The sequence below is a fragment of the Hoplias malabaricus genome, chromosome 4, assembly GCF_029633855.1.
Source record: "Hoplias malabaricus isolate fHopMal1 chromosome 4, fHopMal1.hap1, whole genome shotgun sequence".
Lineage (NCBI taxonomy): Eukaryota > Metazoa > Chordata > Actinopteri > Characiformes > Erythrinidae > Hoplias > Hoplias malabaricus.
Window position 1 is genome coordinate 64,459,177 of NC_089803.1, and position 19,850 is coordinate 64,479,026.

Consider the following 19,850-nt stretch of genomic DNA (forward strand, 5'->3'; position numbering starts at 1 on the left):
TAAATTCCGTCCAATAGGTGAAAGGAATGATCCAGAGAGAATTTTTAGCATTCTTACCAGCGTTTATGGTTGTGCTCAGTCTTGTATTAGTTTACAGAATCAGTTCTTTCAGCGGTGACAGCGTGAAGGGGAGTCTCTAAGAGCTTATTCTCATGCTCTACTGTCTTTAATGGAAGTAGTTAAGCGTCGAGACCCTTCTTGTTTTTCTAGCCCAGACATCGTGTTACGTGATCAGTTTATTGAACACGTTAGGATGTTGTCTTGAGAAGGGAGCTACGACGTCAAGTCCGATCCGACCCTAATCTCTCTTTTTTTGCAATCCGTAGTGAAGCAATTCATTGGGTAGAGGAGGGTGAGTTCTCTAGCATTCGAGCCCAGACTAATTCTGGTTGTACTTATACAGCTGCAGTAGAATGTGGGGTGGATGCGAATGTTCTCACGGCCCAACGTACTGATGAGCTGGCTGACTTAAAAGAGGGACTTCGAAAGGAACAAACGCAGTTAGATGCTATCATGAAGCGTTTAGAGATGACTCCTCTTGGCACCCAGTCTAGGGGTGGGCCATTTACTCGTGGTTCCAGGGGTAGGTTTCAGGCAGAGGGCAGAGTGATCTGTTTGTGATGTAATCTGCCGGGGGAAATTGCTCGCCTTTGTAGAACACCTTTAGAGGGGGATCCTGATGTCGGAGAGGCTTCAAGTCGTTGCAGGAGCAGGAAAACTAATACCCCCTGACACACTAGCCCAAGTGTCAGGAGGGGGGGTTGTGGGCTCGAACCCATCTAATGTTGCACAGTTCATTGGGAACTGCCCCACAATAGAGATTATTGTTGGGGGTGTGACAATAACCTGCTTGATGGACACCGGTTCCATGGTGAGTACTATAACTCAAGAATTTTTTAAGAACATTTATCCCAGCGACTTCAATCATCTTTACAGTCCTGCTCATGGCTTCAGTTAAAGGATGCAAATGGCTTAGAGATACCTTATGTGGGATATGTGGAAGTTGATGTTCATCTTTTGGGCAAAGTTCTACCAAAAATGGATATTTTAGTTACCAAGAGTGTTCCGGAAGCCCACCAAAAACTTTCCAAAAGGGAAATTCCAGGTTTGGTAGGCATGAACATTATTGGGCCATGCTATAAGGAATTGTTTTTGCAACATGGGCAGGCTCTTTTTAAGGTTCCAGATGTCCAGCAGGCAGGTAAAGTCTGGCAGCAGGCTTTTGTTGAATGTCAAAAGTTAAAGCGTATTGAGCAAGATGGTAGGGTTGGTTTGGTTCGGGTCCAACGGGGTCCTGCGGTTCGGGTACCGGCAGGTGCCATGACGTTTATTTCAGCATCATACCATGTTGGCTACGGTTCTGTGGTCTCAGCTGGATTGTTGGAGCCCGTGTCTTTTGCAGATGGCCAGTTGCCATGTGATCTTCTTATCCCTTCTGCATTTGTGTCAGTGGGAAAATAGGTTTTGCAGGTGCCAGTTGTAAATGTGGGTGATCAAGATCGGTGGCTTCAGCCCAAGACAGTACTGGGGGAACTGCATGTTGTTCAGCCTTTGTCTACTCCAGGGGTAATACAAGTCCATAGGGATGACCGGTGTCATGTAGCTACTGTCCAGTCTATTCAAGCAGAATGTGATTCTGGTATTGACTTCTCTCAACTTGCCTGGCCATCCTTATCTGCTCAAGAACAGGAGGAGGCTCAAGTATTGCTGAGAACGTATCAGAGTGTTTTTACTGAATATGAGGGGGATCTGGGTTGCACTACATTAGTTCAGCATACAATCTCTTTACTGGATTCAGTTCCAGTGAGGCAGAGATATCGGCGCCTACCTCCTTCACAATATGACTTGGTGAAAGCTCACATTCAGGAGCTTGTAGAAAACCAAGTGGTGCGTCCTAGTTCTAGCCCTTATGCTTCTCCAATAGTAGTGGTGCAGAAAAAGGATGGGTCAATTCGCCTGTGTGTCGACTACCGCCAGCTCAATGCCAAGACTCGCAAAGATGCCTTTCCTTTGCCCAGAATAGAAGAGTCCTTAGATGCTCTGAGTGGGGCTAAGTGGTTCAGCACTTTAGATTTGGCGAGTGGGTATAATCAGGTACCTGTAGTAGAGGAGAATAGGGAAAAGACTGCTGTTTGTACACCTTTTGGATTGTTCGAGTTTAATCGGATGCCATTCGGTCTATGTAATGCACCTGGTACTTTCCAACGCCTGATGGAGCGAATATTTGGAGTCCAGAGCTTTCACACGCTCTTGTTGTATTTAGATGACATTGTTATCTTTTCACAAGACTTCTGACAACATCTTCAGTGACTAGATATGGTGCTGGGCCGTCTTAAACAACACAATTTGAAGCTCAAATTGAAAAAATTTAATTTTTTTTTCAACTAGGGTTAATTATCTGGGACATGTGATATCAGCGTCAGGAGTTGAGACAGACCCAGAGAAAATTCGAGTGGTTGCTGATTGGAAATGTCCCATGTCTGTTAAAGAGTTGAGATCCTTTTTAGGGTTTGCCTCCTACTATAGGCATTTTGTGGAGGGCTTTGCCAAGTTGGCTGCACCCCTTCATAGACTGGGAGGATTGCATCCTAGTGAGCTAAATATGTCAAATTACAGTCCAATGAAGCTTGAACTGTTAGCCCTTAAATGGGCCTTGACAGAGAAGTTCACGGAATATTTGCTAGGTGCTAAGTTTACTGTGTACACTGACAATAATCCCTTAAGCTATCTGCAATCCACGAAGTTAGGTGCGGTGGAACAGCGTTGGGCATCTCAGTTGGCACTGTTTAATTATGAGATCAAGTATCGGCCTGGTACTGTTAATGGTAATGTTGACGCCCTTTCTCAGTTGCCTACAACTGATTATCAGCCTTCAGTAGGTGTAGGGGGGATTACGGTTCCCTCTGACGTTTCTTTGGCTATAAATAGGACAACATTAGGGCCCCAGGTGGCCTTATCCTCGGCAGTGGATGCTATTCCATCACGTAGCCTGGCAGACCTGCAGGTCTTGCGAACTGCTGACCCTACTGTGGCAGCGTTTGTGGGCTATTGGAGGAGAGGGCAGATACCTATGGCAAAAGAGTTGAAGGGTGAGAAAGAAGGGGTTAGGGAACTGGTTAGGCAGTGGCCAAGAATTGTGGAAAAGGAGGGAGTTTTCTACAGAGCAGTACAGTTGCCTCCAACCAGACATACGGTGTTTCAGCTGATTTTACCTAAGGCATTGCAGACTGAAGTGTTGATGGCTCTTCATGACCATCATGGCCACCAGGGGGTGGAGCGCACTACAGATCTCGTGAGACAACGGTGTTACTGGCCAAAGATGTGGCGGGACATAAAAAAATGGTGTACAGAGTGTGCACGGTGTACAGTCGCTAAAGCGACGCAACCCAAAGTACGGACCTTCATGGGTAGTTTGTTAGCCACTAGGCCACTGGAAATTCTTGCTATAGATTTCACTGTGTTAGAGAAGGCAAGTAATGGACAGGAAAATGTGTTAGTTCTCACTGATGTGTTCTCAAAATTTACCCAGGCCTACGCAGTGCCCAACCAGAAAGCCAGTACTGTGGCACAAGTCCTCACAGAGAAGTGTTTTTTGTGTATGGCGTACCAAAAAGAATTCATTCTGATCAGGGGCGTAACTTTGTGGGGGAACTTTTGAAATGTCTTTGTAGGATTTACGGTATTGAGAAGAGCCGGACTACACCCTATCATCCTGAAGGCAATGGACAGTGTGAGCATTTTAATCGAACATTGCATGATCTTCTTCGCACACTGCCACCTGAAAAGAAACGCAAATGGCCTCAGTTTTTACCTCATCTTTTGTTTGCTTATAACACTACAATACAACAGTCCACACATTATTCCCCTTATGAGCTGTTGTTTGGACAAAAACCTCAGTTACCAATTGATCGGTTGTTGGGAAGCATGGTGGAGGATGGGGTAGAGAATCTAGATCCTTCCGAATGGGTGGGTCAGCATAGAAAACATCTGTCTGAAGTTTATGCTACTATGAGGGAGCATTTAGAGTCAGCGGCAGCCTACCGTAAGCAAGAATATAATACGGTGCTACCGATACTGCCTACCGGTACTTTGGTTCGCTGCAGAAATCACTTTCCAGGTAGATCTAAGATTCAGGATGTGTGGAGTTCAACTACCTTTGAAGTTTTGGAATGCTTGGATACAGTGGGAACATTGTATAAGATCAGACAAGTAGGAAGAGAGGGGTGCTGTAAAACCATTCATAGGTCAGAGATGAAGCCAGTCTCAGATGGAGAAGGGGCTCAGATACCTGTAGCTATGTCACCTCAGGAGAGGGTCAATGAAGAGCTTGAGGAGGAGAGTGGTCCTGTTGGAGTAGTGGTTTGTGTGAAACCTAGGGCTGGCGTGGGTCAAGGTACAGCCGATGTCGAGACTCCTCTGGGGCAGAGTTTGGGTCAGGTCTTAAGTGATCAGGAGTCTACAGACAGTGAGAGTTTGTCTCTGGTTGCTGCTGCGGGTGGTAGCCCAGAAAAGCAAGTCGAGCAACCTACGCCTGTGGTTAGACGCTCTTCTCGCAGTACGGCTGGACAACATTCAAATCCGCTCCACCTCCCCCGTGCTGCAGTTCTGAACTCATAGTTCTGAACTCTGAGTTACATTGAATTGTGCTCCTATTTCTTTTCGACCTTGGCAATAACCATTACGCTATTGGATTTATTTTCATCGGGATGGTGAACCTTGAAAAAGGGGGTGAATGTGGTATGGCTGAGTGCCTAATAGTTCGGTATAGGAAAAACATGGACTCTTGCAGCTTTTAAAGACTAGTAGTGGCCTTATAGGGATACACCCACTATAGAGTGGGTGGAACCCAGGTAGGGAGCATGTGATCCCTAGGGGAAAATAAAAGGGAGCGCACCTAGGTTAGTTCACTTCCACTTTGTCTAAACGACGGGACGGCGGGAGTTGTCTGGTGCGTTACGGCCGCTACTAGGAGAACTTGGTCTGTGTACGTGTGCTGGTGCCTGGAGCCAATCGCTTGAGAACTAGAGAAGCGCAGGTAGCTGAATCAACGGTCAGAGGGCATTCGTGTTGCTTGACTGCCGCCTACTGATACATTTTGTGTTTACAGAACAGTGGGGCTGCAGCCAGAAGTGCTGCGGGCCACTGTTTTTTCTCTCCCCTGTGTATTGTGTTTTTTTTTACATATGTGGACATTGTTTTAGCTGAGCCACTTGTTACCATTTTATACATTAAAAGGTTTTATTAATACTGTTTTGGGGTTTAGGCCTTAATGCTGCTAGCTGTAATGTTTTGTGATAGCATATCATAGGCCGTTTTTATGTAGTTGCACCCAGGAAGGTGCTTCTTGTTGTTTTTAGTTTTCTTTCTTTGTTTTGTGGTCAAGGGGTGGGTCGCCCCAGGTGCTCTGGTTGTGCTCTTTTTGGAGATGGTTTACTGTGGTGCTGTCATCTTGCTTTTGGTGACCGTGGTTTGATATTAGTTTTGTGTGGTAGTGTTATTGACTACATGACTAGTGTGCAAGGGCTCTGTGGGTTGGGCACTTCCTTGGCCACATCGTATTGGTCTGTGATATGTTACTTGTTGTCTATATGTATATCAGCTTAAACCCCATACAGCTTTTTAAGAGTATCTACAGTATTTAGTGTATGTTTTAATTAACTGAAATAAAATTTGTATTGAGACTTGGCATCCTGAGTGATACACGTGTGTTATTGTCTGGCCCTCACACTCATTCGGTTGAGTGGCCTAGCAAGGAGTCCCCTTTCCCATAATATAGGGGTGGCGTAGTCGATTTAGTGAATACCGTGGTTGTGCACAGTGTTAGCCTTGGGCGCCTGGGGTGTGGTCCACCACCCACCATAACGTAGTACGCCCGAGAAGAGCCGACCCTGGCACATATGAGTATTTGCAAATCAATGTACACTGCTAAAAAAAATAAAGGGAACAACACAATTTAACTCCAAGTCTGTTACACTTCTGTGAAATCAACCTGTTCAGTTCGGAAGCAACACTGATTGTGGATCAATTTCACCTCTGTTTTGCAAATGTAACAGACAACAGGTAAATGAAAGGCAATTAGCAAGACAGCCCCTATAAAGGAATGTTTCTGCTGGTGGTGACCACAGACCATTTCTCTGTTCACATCCTTTCTGGCTGATGTTTTGGTCACTTTTGCATTTTTTTCAGTGCTCTCACCCCTAGAGGAAGCATGAGGCAGTGTCTACAACCCACAGAAGGTAGTGCATTTCGTCCAGGACAGCGCATTAATGCGAGCTGTGGCAGGAAGGTTTGGGGTGTCTTTCAGCACAGTGTCCAGAGCATGGAGGAGATACCAGGAGACAGGCCAGTACACCAGGAGACGTGGAGGGGGCCGCAACAACCCAGCAGCAGGACCGCTACCTCCTCCTTTGTGCAAGGAGGAACAGGAGGAGTAGTGCCAGAGCCGTGCGAAATGACCTCCAGCAGGTCACTAATACCCATGATTCTGCGCAAACTGTCTCCATGATGGTGGTATGAGAGCCAGACGTCCACAAGTGAGGCTTGAGCTTACAGCCCAACAGTGTGCAGGGCGATTGGCATTTGCCAGAGAACATCAAGATTGGCAGATTCGTAGGGAGGTCACACGGCATGTGGAGGCCACACACACACACACACACACTACTGAGCCTCATTTGAACTTGTCTTGAGGAATTCCCTTTAAGTTGGATCAGCCCGTAATTTGATTTTCCATGTTTATTTTGAGTATGATTTTAAATCCAGACCTCCATGGGATAATCTTGATTTACATTGATTATTTTTATGTCAATCAATAAAAATTTTCAACTGGAATATTTAATTTGTTGAGATCTAGGACGTGTTATTTCCCTTTATTTTTTTGAGCCATATATTTATACTCATTATAAATGATCGTGTGTGTGAGTTCAGTTGAGGGATGCTGCCCTATGGTGGCGACACACACCAAGTGCAAGCAGTCAATGAACTAAAGGAAAACCACTAGAAAAATATGTTCCACGATGACAGGGTGTTTCTAATGAAATGTCCAGTGAGTGGGAGAAAAGGTATTAATTAACATAAATACAGGGAAAATTGCTATATTTTCAGAATGTAATATATAACCCTAACCCAGTTCTACAAAGTGTAGGTGCATTGACCTGGTGAACAGAACAGAGGCATACAATCACTCCCCTTTTTAAAAGGACAAAAAGCTTAAAGATGTGAAAGTTCTTTTAGATATTACAAAATACACAACGTTTATTTCCTTAAAAATACATTCTGCACAAACTTGTACAATCATGCACATATCAAATTTTAATTTCCTTAAAATAGGCAATAAAATCATGTATTTCACAAATAACATTGCCCTCGTTTAAAGGGCTAATTTCCTGGAAAACATGAATATTCATGACTTCTTTTGAAAATAAGACTCTAATGTAATATATGTAAACATTATTAACGTTTCAAAATGTACCATTTTCCAACCAAACAATATATGGAAATTAAGCCTATTTTCAGTTTGTTTTTGTGACATCACAAACCAACATATTAACATATTGTCGCTGTCCAATTAAAAATATGTATCTCGCAAAACAGTAAGAAAATACCTTCTTAAGTTTCAGTGAAAGTAAAAATACTTTATTCCAAGTCATTTTGGAGCATTTGCACTGGTCCATTCATCATGACTTTCACAAGATTTGAAGGACAGCTGCTGTGTTCAAATGAAATAAACTAAAAAAAAAATGGACAAAAATGGAGACACATATTTAAATAGTCAGCGATGATATACAGATTAGCCCCGCTCACTCACAGAAGTTATGAGGAGTGTTTCAGCTCAGTCAGCTTTAAAAAAATAGAATTGAGGGCAGCCTGCTGTAACACAGCTAATTTACATAAAATGTTCAAGGCACAGCCTGCGTAACCGTAAGGCACAAAGAGAGATCAGACAAAAAATAAATTATGACTGTTTTCAACTCATCAACAAACGCTGAAACAAAAGTTCAGTTGATGGGAAAAATAAAACACAAAAATTGAAGAATACTGGAAAAAGATATAAACAAAAAACAAACCTTAGTTGCCACTTAATATCTGCATTTAAATTTTTTTTTTAGAAAAGGGACTCTGTAAACAGTTTTAAAGCTATGTTTACTGGCAAAACAATGTATGGCCAGCTCATGAGATACATGCTTAAAGTACTACAAATTATAGCATATAATGAACTTTAATTTATATAAACCTGGAGTCAGAAAATTCAGAGAGTATTTAAGCACAGTAATGTACACAGTAAAAACAAAAAATACTGTACATCTTTGTGGATGGAAATGTAAAGGTTTAAGACAGCAGCTGAGTAATCGTACATATATATGGCAACTATAAAATACTCCAGAGAACAGAGTTCCACAATGAGCACATATTAAAGTACCTGAATTCACTCATTACAAGGAGTCTCTATAAACATATTTGAACATGTAGTGTATATTAAAATGTACCGTCTGATAATATATTCTTTAGATTCTCATACTCTCACAGCAACAAAGATTTACTAAAAAAATGTAACTTGGCTGCAGATTTGGTTTATATTAAACCAAACATAGTAACAGTGAGTTATACACAGTTTTCAATCTAAAATATACCTTTATACATTTTTGGTCACAAGCTTTTCAGGTGAATTAAGAACAGCCTTTTTCATGGACAATGTTTCTGTGATAATTTACAAAAAAAAACTGATTTCACACAGTTTATTGGTGGATTAAAAAAAGCAGTAGTAAAAAAAAAATTTCTGAACATTCCCAGTGGGCTGTTGCACTAAGCAGGCTTTATGATTTGGCTAATTGAGTACAGAATTGAGGATTATCAAATAGGAATGTCAAATAGCTCCTTTCCTAGTGGACATATTAAAATTCAGGCTTAAGTTATCTGGCTAAACTGAGAAATCCTGACTAATGGAACAGCCTCCAGGTGATTGTCAGGATGTTGCTGAATGGTTGCTGTGATATTTTTCGGTAGTTGGTATGGTGTTGTTAATGGTTCCTATGGTATATAATACACTGGTTACTATCGCAGGTCAGTGCTGTGGTGTCTCTTGTTTCTTTATGTATTTGCTCTGGTTTGGGGTCACATCGGCAGGTCAGTGCTGTTGTGTCGTGTTTTCCGAATAGTTCCGTCGTCCCGTGGTTGAGCTTTCTGTAAGTTCGACATGGCGGCGGTCCGTTCAATGTCAATGACGGCATAGAGGTCTGTACGGAGGGAGGTGGTCTGTGAGAAGGGGGCTGTGGGAGTTTTTGGAGTCTGGGGGCCACTGGAGTCTGAACCTTTCTCCATCTCAACCTCAATGTAGTTCAGCTGCCGAAAGCCTTCCCCCATTGTTGCCCTCCTGAGGTCAAAACTAAAAACGTTTGTCTCCCGGACTTTGTTGGCGCTAAAAGGCACTGTGACATTTTCTGTGTTTACATAATTGTGCTGTGGGTCAGTTGAGTCAAACCCATTTAGGACCAGGCTTTTAAGCTCAGTCCCCTGTTGCTCCTCACTGGAGGGTTTGCGAAGTTCCCAAACGGGTGGCAGTGCTGGAAGGTTTTCGTAGTTAAGAAGTGTGGTCCTTCGCTGCCACACTGCATTGTGGGAGTCACTGATGGGGCTTATGGGCTTAACTGGGTTGAAAGGTCGAGGGCGGCGGAAAATCAAACCTTTGAGCATCTCCTGAGACATGTCTTTGCGTTCATCACTGTCATAGCCGGTGTCAGGGTCTACAGCTGGGTTTGTACATCCGTTAACAGATTGGACGGATGCCGTACCATTCCGTGGTTTCTCAGAAAGCTCTGGGTCGCATTCTCGCCGTTTCTCCTTCAGCATCAGCTGCCTCTGAACTGGAGTCGGACCCAAAACAAACTTCACACAAACCTCTGGCTCCATCACCAGCCGAACTGTTTCGGTCTCTACACTGGAGGCGGAGCCTTGGCTCTCTGAAGGGACATGGCCACTGCTACCACGGCGGTGCTCCTCCTGCAGGCCAGGTGTGTTAACGTATGTGTGTACCTGTCAAAGAAAACAGGGATTTAATGGGAACAATACATTATACATTACCTGAGAGAGAGAGAGAGAGAGATTTGTATACTTAAATTTTGATATATTTGTATAAATCTACTTTAAAAGTTTCCACAAATCTGTGGCAGTGTGGTGTGTGTTACCGTTTCCTCGTTGTTTAACAATGGATGTGTTGACTCGACAGAGGGTAGCCTGCTGCAGGGTCTGGAGGAAGCGTCACTGATGGATGGAAATCGGACGATCCCATTGGCTATGGCTGGCACTGAATAATCAGCTGAGAACAAAACACACATGACACACACACCAATCAGGAAAACATGCAACAATCTTCTCAGGCAATCAGGACCTATACTCACATTGTGAGATTTGTGAGGATTATGTTTAAATGATTTGGTGTGTATTTGTGCTAAATACCACCAGAAGTGAATGTATTGTTACATTAGACTTAAAATAGCTTTAATTGCTTTTTGGTTCTCATAGCCCCTACTGTCCTGCACCACAATCGTGCTTTTTTTTATCCAACTCACTTCAGCAACCCATAAAATATTACCATGGTCATTTGAAGGAGTACAAACGTTCCTTAGATCAGCGGTCCCCAACCACCGGGTCGCGACCCGATACCGGGCCGTGGGCCATTAGGTACCGGGCCGCACAGAACGTTTGAACCAGCCATTACCCCGAAAGCTATCAAAAACGAGTTAAAAAAAAAATCTTTGGTGAGCTTCTTTGGAAAGGGGAAAAGGCCCAATGAGGAGACAGAAGAAGAGCCTACAACTTCCAAGAAAACGAAATCTACATTTAAAAGACAATATCAGGATTCCTACTTAAAATACGGGTTTATTCCTACAGGTGATCCGCAACCAAAATGAAACTACAGAACAGACTGGACGTAGATTTATTTTTAGATTACGTCATTAACGATTATCGAGCAAATGTATGCCTGAACATATGATGGCCGGTCCGTGAAAATATTGTCTTAAATGAAACCGGTCCGTGGTGCAAAAAAGGTTGGGGACCGCTGCCTTAGATTGATGGCTGATTAAATAAAATCCAGTGAGAGCTGGATGCTGCAAAAAATAATAAATAAATAAATAAATAAAACAACACTGGTCTCAACTGGTCTCTCTGAATTGATGCAGAAGTAAGCTATGTTCAGTGCCAAAAAAAACAAAGACAACACAATGAGTAAAGAACACTTAGTGCTACCACCACTGCTGTGGTTTCAACAATCTGTTGTTCCCATTAGAGACAGTATTCTGAGGCATCACAGACTACATTTCACGTGGAGCTGTTGTAGCAGAAAATTAACCCGGTACAGGAGCCAGGAACCAAAAAGCAAGAAGAGCTGAGTAGAGCCAAGTAGTGTAGGTAACGATGCCAATGCAGCAGAACTCCACTCCCTTCTCTTCCACTTACTCCCCAACTCTGAGAATGGCCTCCCTTTTTGATATCTCAATCCCTCCTTTTCTCTAGTTCAGAACAAACCAAAAATCCTAACTCTGACATGTCTCACACCACAGTGTTCACTTTAAAAATGCATTCAGGTACGTATACTATAGATAGGATATCACTTAATAGTGTTTCTCTACCACCTGCCTCCCAGAAAATATGTGGATTTTTCTATCCTCTCAGTATAGTGTGCTCTCTTTCATCCCCCCCAACACAAAATCAGGTAAGAACTAAGTCAGATGAGGTTACAAACTTGTTAAAATACCATCTGGATACAATGTCTGAACAGATATGGGCAGTCACAAGCAGATGTCTGACCTCACCACACTACATTTCACCTCCTCTACAGTAGAAACAACTCTAAACTTTGTGTTTGAGTTTCTGTATCATGCTGAAGCCCCACTCTGCTGAGATGACTGACATGTTCTGGAGGCAGTGAAAATTAAGTTGTTATCCAGAATGCATGACCAGAAACATTCTGCTATAGAATGATTACAGTGTTGATTAAATTAGAATACAGAGAAAAGAGGGGCACCATTTCCCTTTAGATATCTGAATTTAATATCTTAATTATCACATTTATGTTAAATGGATAGATAAACGTAGCTGTGTGTGCATGTGTGAGTTCTTACATGTGGGAATGTGGGGGATTATGGGTAATTCCGGCTCCAGCACAGGTTCCTCCACAACACTGATACTGTTGTTGTGCATGATGTCCTGCAGCATGTTGAAGATTTCCTCCGCACGAACACACTTAAAGGCAAATATCCCTACACACAAACACACAAAGGGTTAATAATATTCTGGGAGCATACGAAGAATGAAAAACTGTACTTCAAAGATCCAGAAAAAATGGAACCTATAACTGCCCAAGACCTGGTGTCCCTCCAAAACTGTCCGTGTCAAATAAAGAGCACTTAAAGCTTTTATATCTGGGAGAGAAAGCTCCACTCTCTCTTCAAATCTGATCAAATACACAGCTGTTCTGTTCATCCTTTCATTGTGAGTACTCATCACTATGGGTATGAAAGCATGCAGAGATGTAATGAAGCCTGCACTGAGGAAAGAATAGAGATAAACAATAAATCCTGCTGTGATTTCTCACAATGGACTGACCATCTTAGAGCTCACATTTTAATATTATGTAATGGGTGTGGAACAGACCATATGATGATAAACTAATGAGAAACTAACTTCAAGAACTGAACTTTGGAGCAGTGGCTGCAGACTTTGCAGACTCATTGAGAAACTGAAAAGTGATTCTCCCCAAAATCAACGGAAGCTGGAATAAAAACATAAGGTACTCTCTTAAATGTATCTGGTGCTCATCAGCTGTTTTTTCTTAACGAAATAAAGCTATGTCCTTTCAGGAGCTCTGTACTAGGAAAGATAATAGTGGTGTTAATAATTACAGTTTTACAATATAAAAACAGTTGCAGAAGTAGTAGTAAACAAAAGTCCTCACCCTGTCCAGTCTGGCACCTCCGGCCACTCTCGAAGGAGAAGAGGTTGGAGTCATAACCATAGCGACGGAGACAGAGATATGGCCATTTCACCTCTTCTCGTCTCCGAGTGTGGAGAATAAGCTCAGCCCCTGTCAGCTCCATCACACCCGAGCCCAGCTCGTTACCGTCATCATCCACATTAATCACCTAATTGCAAACAAACATCATCATCACCAGCACTAGGGGACACTGTCCACATCCTAGCACTATAACTTCTATCCAAGCCTGGAAGATTCAGAGACACGTTATATTATTTTATATGAATTATTTCTCATTGAAACTGAGTAGAAATAACCTGCAGATTCGACATTTTCATTAACCAGCTTGTGCTCCATAGCCATGCTGTAAAATACGTTTAGTACAGAGTCGGTCTCCTCCAATTGACTAAGTGTCAGCTCTTTCATAAAGTGTTAAGTGTTTACTCTTTCCCAGGAAAATCCTCTTTACCCAGTTCTGTTTTTACTCATGTGTGGAAGGGTAAATAGGCACCGAAAGACCCCAACACTAAGATCAAAAATACAGCTCTCTTATACAGCCAAGATTTAATCTCCCAAAATCTGTTAATGATGAGATTGTTAATTTGTATGTAAACTGACGATAAACATATATAGATAAAATTTGTTTTTGAATAGTGTGAACACACCTTAAATTTGCTGTGATGATTATCGGGGATGGTGTTATTCTGTGGACAGCTACTGCAGCTTCCCATGATCCTTCACTGCACCACACTACACCTATACATAATAAAATATCACTGTTATTAATACAATTATATTTAACATTATACTACAAAATATGATTTCCACTTTTGTAACAATGTAATTTAAATACACACCAGGAATAACTTATATAATTCTTATAATTATATATTTCTTAAATTCATTTTGCTGCCTTTTGTCTAATGGCTTCAATTTGATATCTGTTCTATGCTGCGTTGCAGAAAAAATACAGAATTTACAAAAACAATCCAACAGTTTTCTTAGGTACTACCTGATCAGCTTAAGAAACTAAATAACAAAATAAAAAAATATAACGAGTCTCCTGTGCCCAGTCCTGAAATATACAGCCCTGGGAACTATTTGTATGGAAGCAAATCTGTCTCATCAGACTTTGAAATATTTTGCCTTGAATTTGTAGCACTGAATTTTTTTGCACTGAAATTATGCGTCTGAATATAATTGCTCTTGAACTGAACTCGTGAATTTTCAAGAACACGTTTTTACTGTTACTATTAAAGGTTAATAAATTCTGATAAAAAAAAAATCAAGCTCAAAAAAATTCAAACAATATATTTCGAAGTTGCTCAAATTCGGTAAACGAAATTCAGACACCAAAATACGAGTTACAAAAAATTCAGATAGACATCCAGGACACCAAGGATGAGCAATCGATTCATTAAGATTTTCTCTTTCACCTTAAATGCTGCAGTTGTTGCATTCTGTCGCCGCTAGATGGCAAAATACAAACACAACTTCCATGCCATGGAAAAACTACACATTTAGCTTCCTTATTATAAATATAATAAAGGAATAATATAAATAAATTATCTCTTTATTTTCAAAGTGTCTCAAAAATCTGAAAGGCTCACTTAAGACACAATATAACAGACTATTGATGTCCTGAAGATGAAGACATTTTACTGTGGAAATTTTTTGTAATGGCCCTGTGAACAGAGCATGTGATTTGACAGAATGTGGAAACATGAACTGCAGAGTAAATGTCCTATGGCTTTTTTATTTTTTAATTGTCAGATTATCAATAATCTGAAATTGATATTACAGAAGGTGTATTTCAAATATAATATCACAAAGTGCAGAGTTTAATTCATAAAGTTGTGTTTGTTTAAAAACTGAATGTCTGTGTATATTAACAATGTCTGGTTATTTCTAATATTATTATAAATATGTATATAGAAAGTTGTGTTAGTAGATTATTTATTTGTTGTAACAATGCTTCTTGGCAATAAATTGTATTTATTTAATACATTTTATTGAAAAGCCTGTTAATGTCCCTTTTCAATGGTGCCACATTTGTAAGGAACATGAATTTGTGGGAGGAGCAGTAGAGCTGAGTATGTGGATTGAACCCATGAAAAATTTGCTAAATCCTCTCTGCCAAAGACAATTACATTGTACAACCTATGTTTAAAAGTAATTTTTTCAGTTTTATTTGTATAAGCTCCATTTCTTAGTGCTGTTCAAATGAAAGTCAAATGTACATGTGTTTAAATATGTTTAAAAAGACAAAGGGTTTCATGAGGTGTTCTAATTTTCACATTTTCACTGTATCCCCACAGTTCGTGTTTCCACATTCTGTCATATCACATACTATTTTCACAGGACCATTACAAAAAAAATCCACAGTAAAATGTCTTTATCTTCAGGATATCAATAGTCTGTTATATGGTGTCTTTAGTGAGCCTTTCGGATTTTTCAGACACTTTGAAAATAAAGAGATAATATCCGCGGAAGCAATCTAAACGTGTAGTTTTTCCACGGTATGGAAGTTGTGTTCGTATTTGAATGAAACTACTGCACCATTTAAGGGGAAAGAGAAAATCCAAATAAATCGATTGCTCATCCTTGGTATCCCAGATGTGTAACTCGTATTTTTGGTATCTGAATTTCGTCTACCGAATTTGAGCAGCTTCGAAATATACTGTTTGAATTTTTTTTGAGCTTGAATTTTTTTTTATCTGAATTTATTAACCTTGAATAATAATAGTGAAAACGTGTTTTTAAAATGAGTTCTATTCAAGGGCAAATATATTCAGATGCATAATTTCAGTGCAAAAAAAAAAATAAATCAGTGCTACAAATCCAAAGGTGGTAATATTTCAAAGTCTGATGAGACAGATTTGCTTCCATTTATTTTGTCTCTATAGTGAAAAAACTATTTTCAACTGCATGCAATTCTCCTGTTGGCCAGCAGGAGTTCTTACCTAAATCCATCCATTAAAGATCCAACTCACTTCACCAACACACTGAGTAAACACCAACCCACACCAAGCTTGCTCTCACCTGTACAGACACAAAACAAATACATACTGGACATTTAGACCACAAAGCAACTATAAGTAATAATACTGAAAAAATTCATAGTGCACACTGAATGGTATTTCTCTGTGAATAATTCAGAGTCTACAATAAATCATTCAGTGCCAACTATTTAAAATGATTTAACTTATTAAATGTTTCCACTCATTTTTTGAAATCTAATTTCACTGTTGACACTTTTTGAATCTCGTTATATTACACCTAAATCTCAACTGTCTTCTTGAAAAAATACAACATTCAGAGCTCCCAACAGCCTTGCTCTTTTATATCTTTTTGACATATTTCTCTTTACATACCCACCCATATTAGCAGTACCTTCTCTTATCCTTCACACCTTTGGTGATCATACTTTTTACTGTAACACACCCTCCCCCCCTTTGTTAAATTATACAGTTCTGACTTCATATTTAATTTTAAACATAAAACATGTTTTCTCTTGCCTATAAATTACTCCAGAGTTAATATGCCTCTCTAAATGATCCTCATATAAACACCTCTTAACCCCGGTCTCTCTTTAAAATGTATCTGTACTGTGCCTTATGTAATGTTTTATATTTTAGTATTATTCTTTATTTGTTTTCTTTTTGATTTATTTACTCTGCAAATGATTTGTTTTCATGAGGATGGTTATGAGGTTATTATTATTATTACGCAACTGTTTCTGTCAGACACACTTAATATTTAATTACAACATGACCTTAATTTCCCTGGCAAAGATTCCAAGGATTCATCTTAATTCTCAAAAACATTTAGATTATTATTCTAAAACATGTTGTATAAATCTTGTAGTAAATTGGTGCCTGTCTGGTGAAAAGATATTTAAAGTGCAGGAATGTGTGAAACTCTTAAATTAAGAGAATCTTTAAGAGCTGGTACTGTAAATAACACATATATTTGGTTTTGGTTTGGTTTAAAACTAAAGAGTTGGTTTAAACCATGGGTTCCATCTGAATAAACGACAAAGTGCTTGTCTCCGTCGAGACGCAGTAAACGAGGTCAGCTGCGGACATTGAGGTCACACCCATTAATTACAATAAAATTTATATCATCTTTTATTCAGAGAGAAACAGTCTGAAAACAACATGTGATATATAAACGAACAGAATAATAGACAGAACCCAAATGACATTCCCATCTGGGCTTTTTAAAAAACCAAAACGAGTCTTTAAAAAGGCCTACAGACATTGCTAGTATAGTCATAATATATTTTCTCCAAGACAGTCATGCGATATACAATTAACTTTGATTCATTTTTCATTAACTGGTACGTTTATAAAATCCGATGCCACAGAAGCAGCACTTAGTGTCTTCATCCAATTATGCTGAGCCAATCCTCAGTTTTTAATTATTAAACAGTGTGAAAGAAAATGTTTTGAGGTAGTTTTAGCCAATTAATTGATTTATCAAAGAATAACATTCATTTGTTAAGAGGATTTATGCTTCCATTTGAACAAAAAATCTAAACTAAGAACCAAGACAATAATTATAGGAACTCAACCTTAATTATATGGGAACAACAAAGAAGCCAATATTTAATTTACTTTTTAATTTTTAGAATTATTGTACATACTTCTTATTGTTCGATAAGAACATATTTCTCCAATAACAGATCACTAATGCTTTACACACACAAAAAAAACCCTGAATATTTCAGTGGAAAAACTGTAGAGCAGAGGAATGAAGAAGGGTTCAGAAAAAACACCTACGCTAAAGCGAGAGAGAGAGAGAGAGAGAGAGAGAGAGAGAGAGAGAGAGAGAGAGAGAGAGAGAGAATGACCTGTATATACTCCCACATACAACACCATCAGATTCACTCGTAAAACACTACACACACACTTTCTCAGTATTATACTTTATAATGCACATAATAATCCAATAAATTAACAGCTATCGTTCATACCTCACACACAAATTGTGTTGGATAGATATTGTTTAAAATTTCTAGTTATATCAAACATGATGTTAAAACAAACATAAATTAAAATGTCTTTAAACTATCCCTCAATCTTAAGAATATTTAGATCTAAAAATATGCACAATTATGCAAATTATAAACGCCCCCTGGCCTTCTGATCTCCAAAGCCCACCCTTTATGTGAAAGAGGTGTAGCAACAATGATTTCCCACAGTATTTTGATAACAAACATATAATAACAAAAAGGTTATTCTCGTTCCCTAGATTATTATTCACTACAGTTCCTTCCAACCTTAACAGTGCCGCAGTTACATTCTGGTTTCTGTGATTTCTGTTCCACCTGACATTTTGTTAAAACAGTAAATCAGTAAAACGGGGTCCGACTTTTTGAGGCTGAATTTGGCTTATCATTTTCGTTCGACCTTAAATGGGCGACTTACTGAGGCCATGGTTGAGTTCAGATTTTTTTTTCCACCTTAAACTGTGCTGGACGTGACTGCAAGGACCGTTACAAGTTAGAAGTTAAACTCGGCTTCATATTAGATAAACAAACATCAGGCTCACAGACAAGCTCTCGTTTAATATGCTGTGGCTTCTTATTCGTATTTTCCATTCCACCTTAAGTGGAACAGCAATTATATTCTGGTGCCATTACTCTTTGATAGTTTATTATGAACTACATAGGGAGCAGAAATCTGACACCGTTGTAATTACCTTAGCTATGAAATGAACCTTAAATAGAAAGCCAGGATAAAGAGCCTGAAAGTGGAATCAGAAAGAGTATGTTTCTAATAAAGTGTACAGTTAGTTTTCGTAGTTTAAGGCTTAAAAGTTTTCACCATGAACAAAAAAAACACATTACTGTAAAAGCCTACTTTACCACAAAACAATGCTAGTTTTATCCACATTAGCATCACTTTAATCCAAAGTGAACTTCAGAAATTCCAAGAGCAGAGAATCTCCCTCTATGAGAGTTCAGAAACTCAGTCTAAACAGATGGCTTCTATTATATAATACAGCTTTAGCCAGGGTTAGCTACAGGGCTAATTATCGAGCGAAAAAAAAACCAAATACCTTTTTATTTTATGAAATATATATAAAAAGATTAGTTTATACTTACAGCACATTTCGCTCCACAGCCGAAACGTGTCGAGGAGCAGAACTCCAAAACATGAACTTATTAAAGAACATAAATCAGCGTGAGCTCAGAGTTACAAACCTCTTCTTCTGGCCCAAAACAGCAGCAGTAAAACTTCTTAATTTGGACATTTTGAATCCTCCTCTGAACGGAGGGAGACATTAAAGTTTCTCACAACGGATTAACCCTGATATTCGCTTCTTAATCGATTAATCTCTGCGTTTAAAGCGAAGAAACGTGATGCAGTGAGTGAAGTTACACTCCTTCGCTCAGTTTTTTTGTTTCACACCCATTTTCCCACAAGCCTCGCCCCTTCATCCCCGTGATTGGTTGATGTTTCTCACTCTCAAGACACGCACTCAATGACGAGAGAACTGTTAGCCAATCACAGCGCACCAGAGGCGGGGATTTCTCCAGATCGGGTGGGATTTTAAAAATAAATAAAGGCGATTAGGGCCTCATTGTGGAGAAACAGATATGATAGGTTTGTGTTGGTCTTAAATAAAGCTAAAAATTATTTATTTATAAAAACATGATCCGTTTCAATGTAGATGGCTGTTGTAAATAAAAACATACTTTATATTCAAATATAATTAATTTATTTGTTCCTATATTTAAGACTAGTTAACTCTTTGTGTTGTTATATTTTGTTAGCTGATCAGGGCAAAAAGTCTTTTAGGCTAGAAAAGCGGAGAAGTGCTTTAGTGCACTTCATATCTGAGGCTATGCATTTATTATATTCATTGAGAATAT

General features: G+C 39.6%; 1 protein-coding gene across 1 annotated transcript; it reads right to left on the reverse strand.

Moving 5' to 3' along the window:
- Window positions 1-7,124: 7,124 nt before the first annotated feature.
- frs2a (fibroblast growth factor receptor substrate 2a) lies at window positions 7,125-19,357 on the reverse strand. The gene is made up of 7 exons (XM_066668441.1): window positions 19,080-19,357; window positions 15,931-16,009; window positions 13,633-13,723; window positions 12,950-13,136; window positions 12,117-12,254; window positions 10,179-10,309; window positions 7,125-10,026 (listed from the first exon to the last, which is right to left on the reverse strand). Exons 3-7 carry the CDS (start codon window positions 13,696-13,698, stop codon window positions 9,109-9,111), a joined length of 1,440 nt encoding a protein of 479 aa, XP_066524538.1. The 5' UTR covers window positions 13,699-13,723; window positions 15,931-16,009; window positions 19,080-19,357; the 3' UTR covers window positions 7,125-9,108.
- Window positions 19,358-19,850: the final 493 nt, after the last annotated feature.

Coding starts and splice junctions, on each gene's coding strand:
- frs2a (XM_066668441.1), bottom strand. CDS start 13,698: ATGGGAAGCTGCAGTAGCTGTCCACAGAATAACACCATCCCCGATAAT. Junction 12,255..12,949: donor GAGGTGCCAGACTGGACAGG/GTGAGGACTTTT, acceptor GTTTGTGTGTAG/GGATATTTGCCTTTAAGTGT. Junction 10,310..12,116: donor AATCCCCCACATTCCCACAT/GTAAGAACTCAC, acceptor TTTTGTTCTCAG/CTGATTATTCAGTGCCAGCC.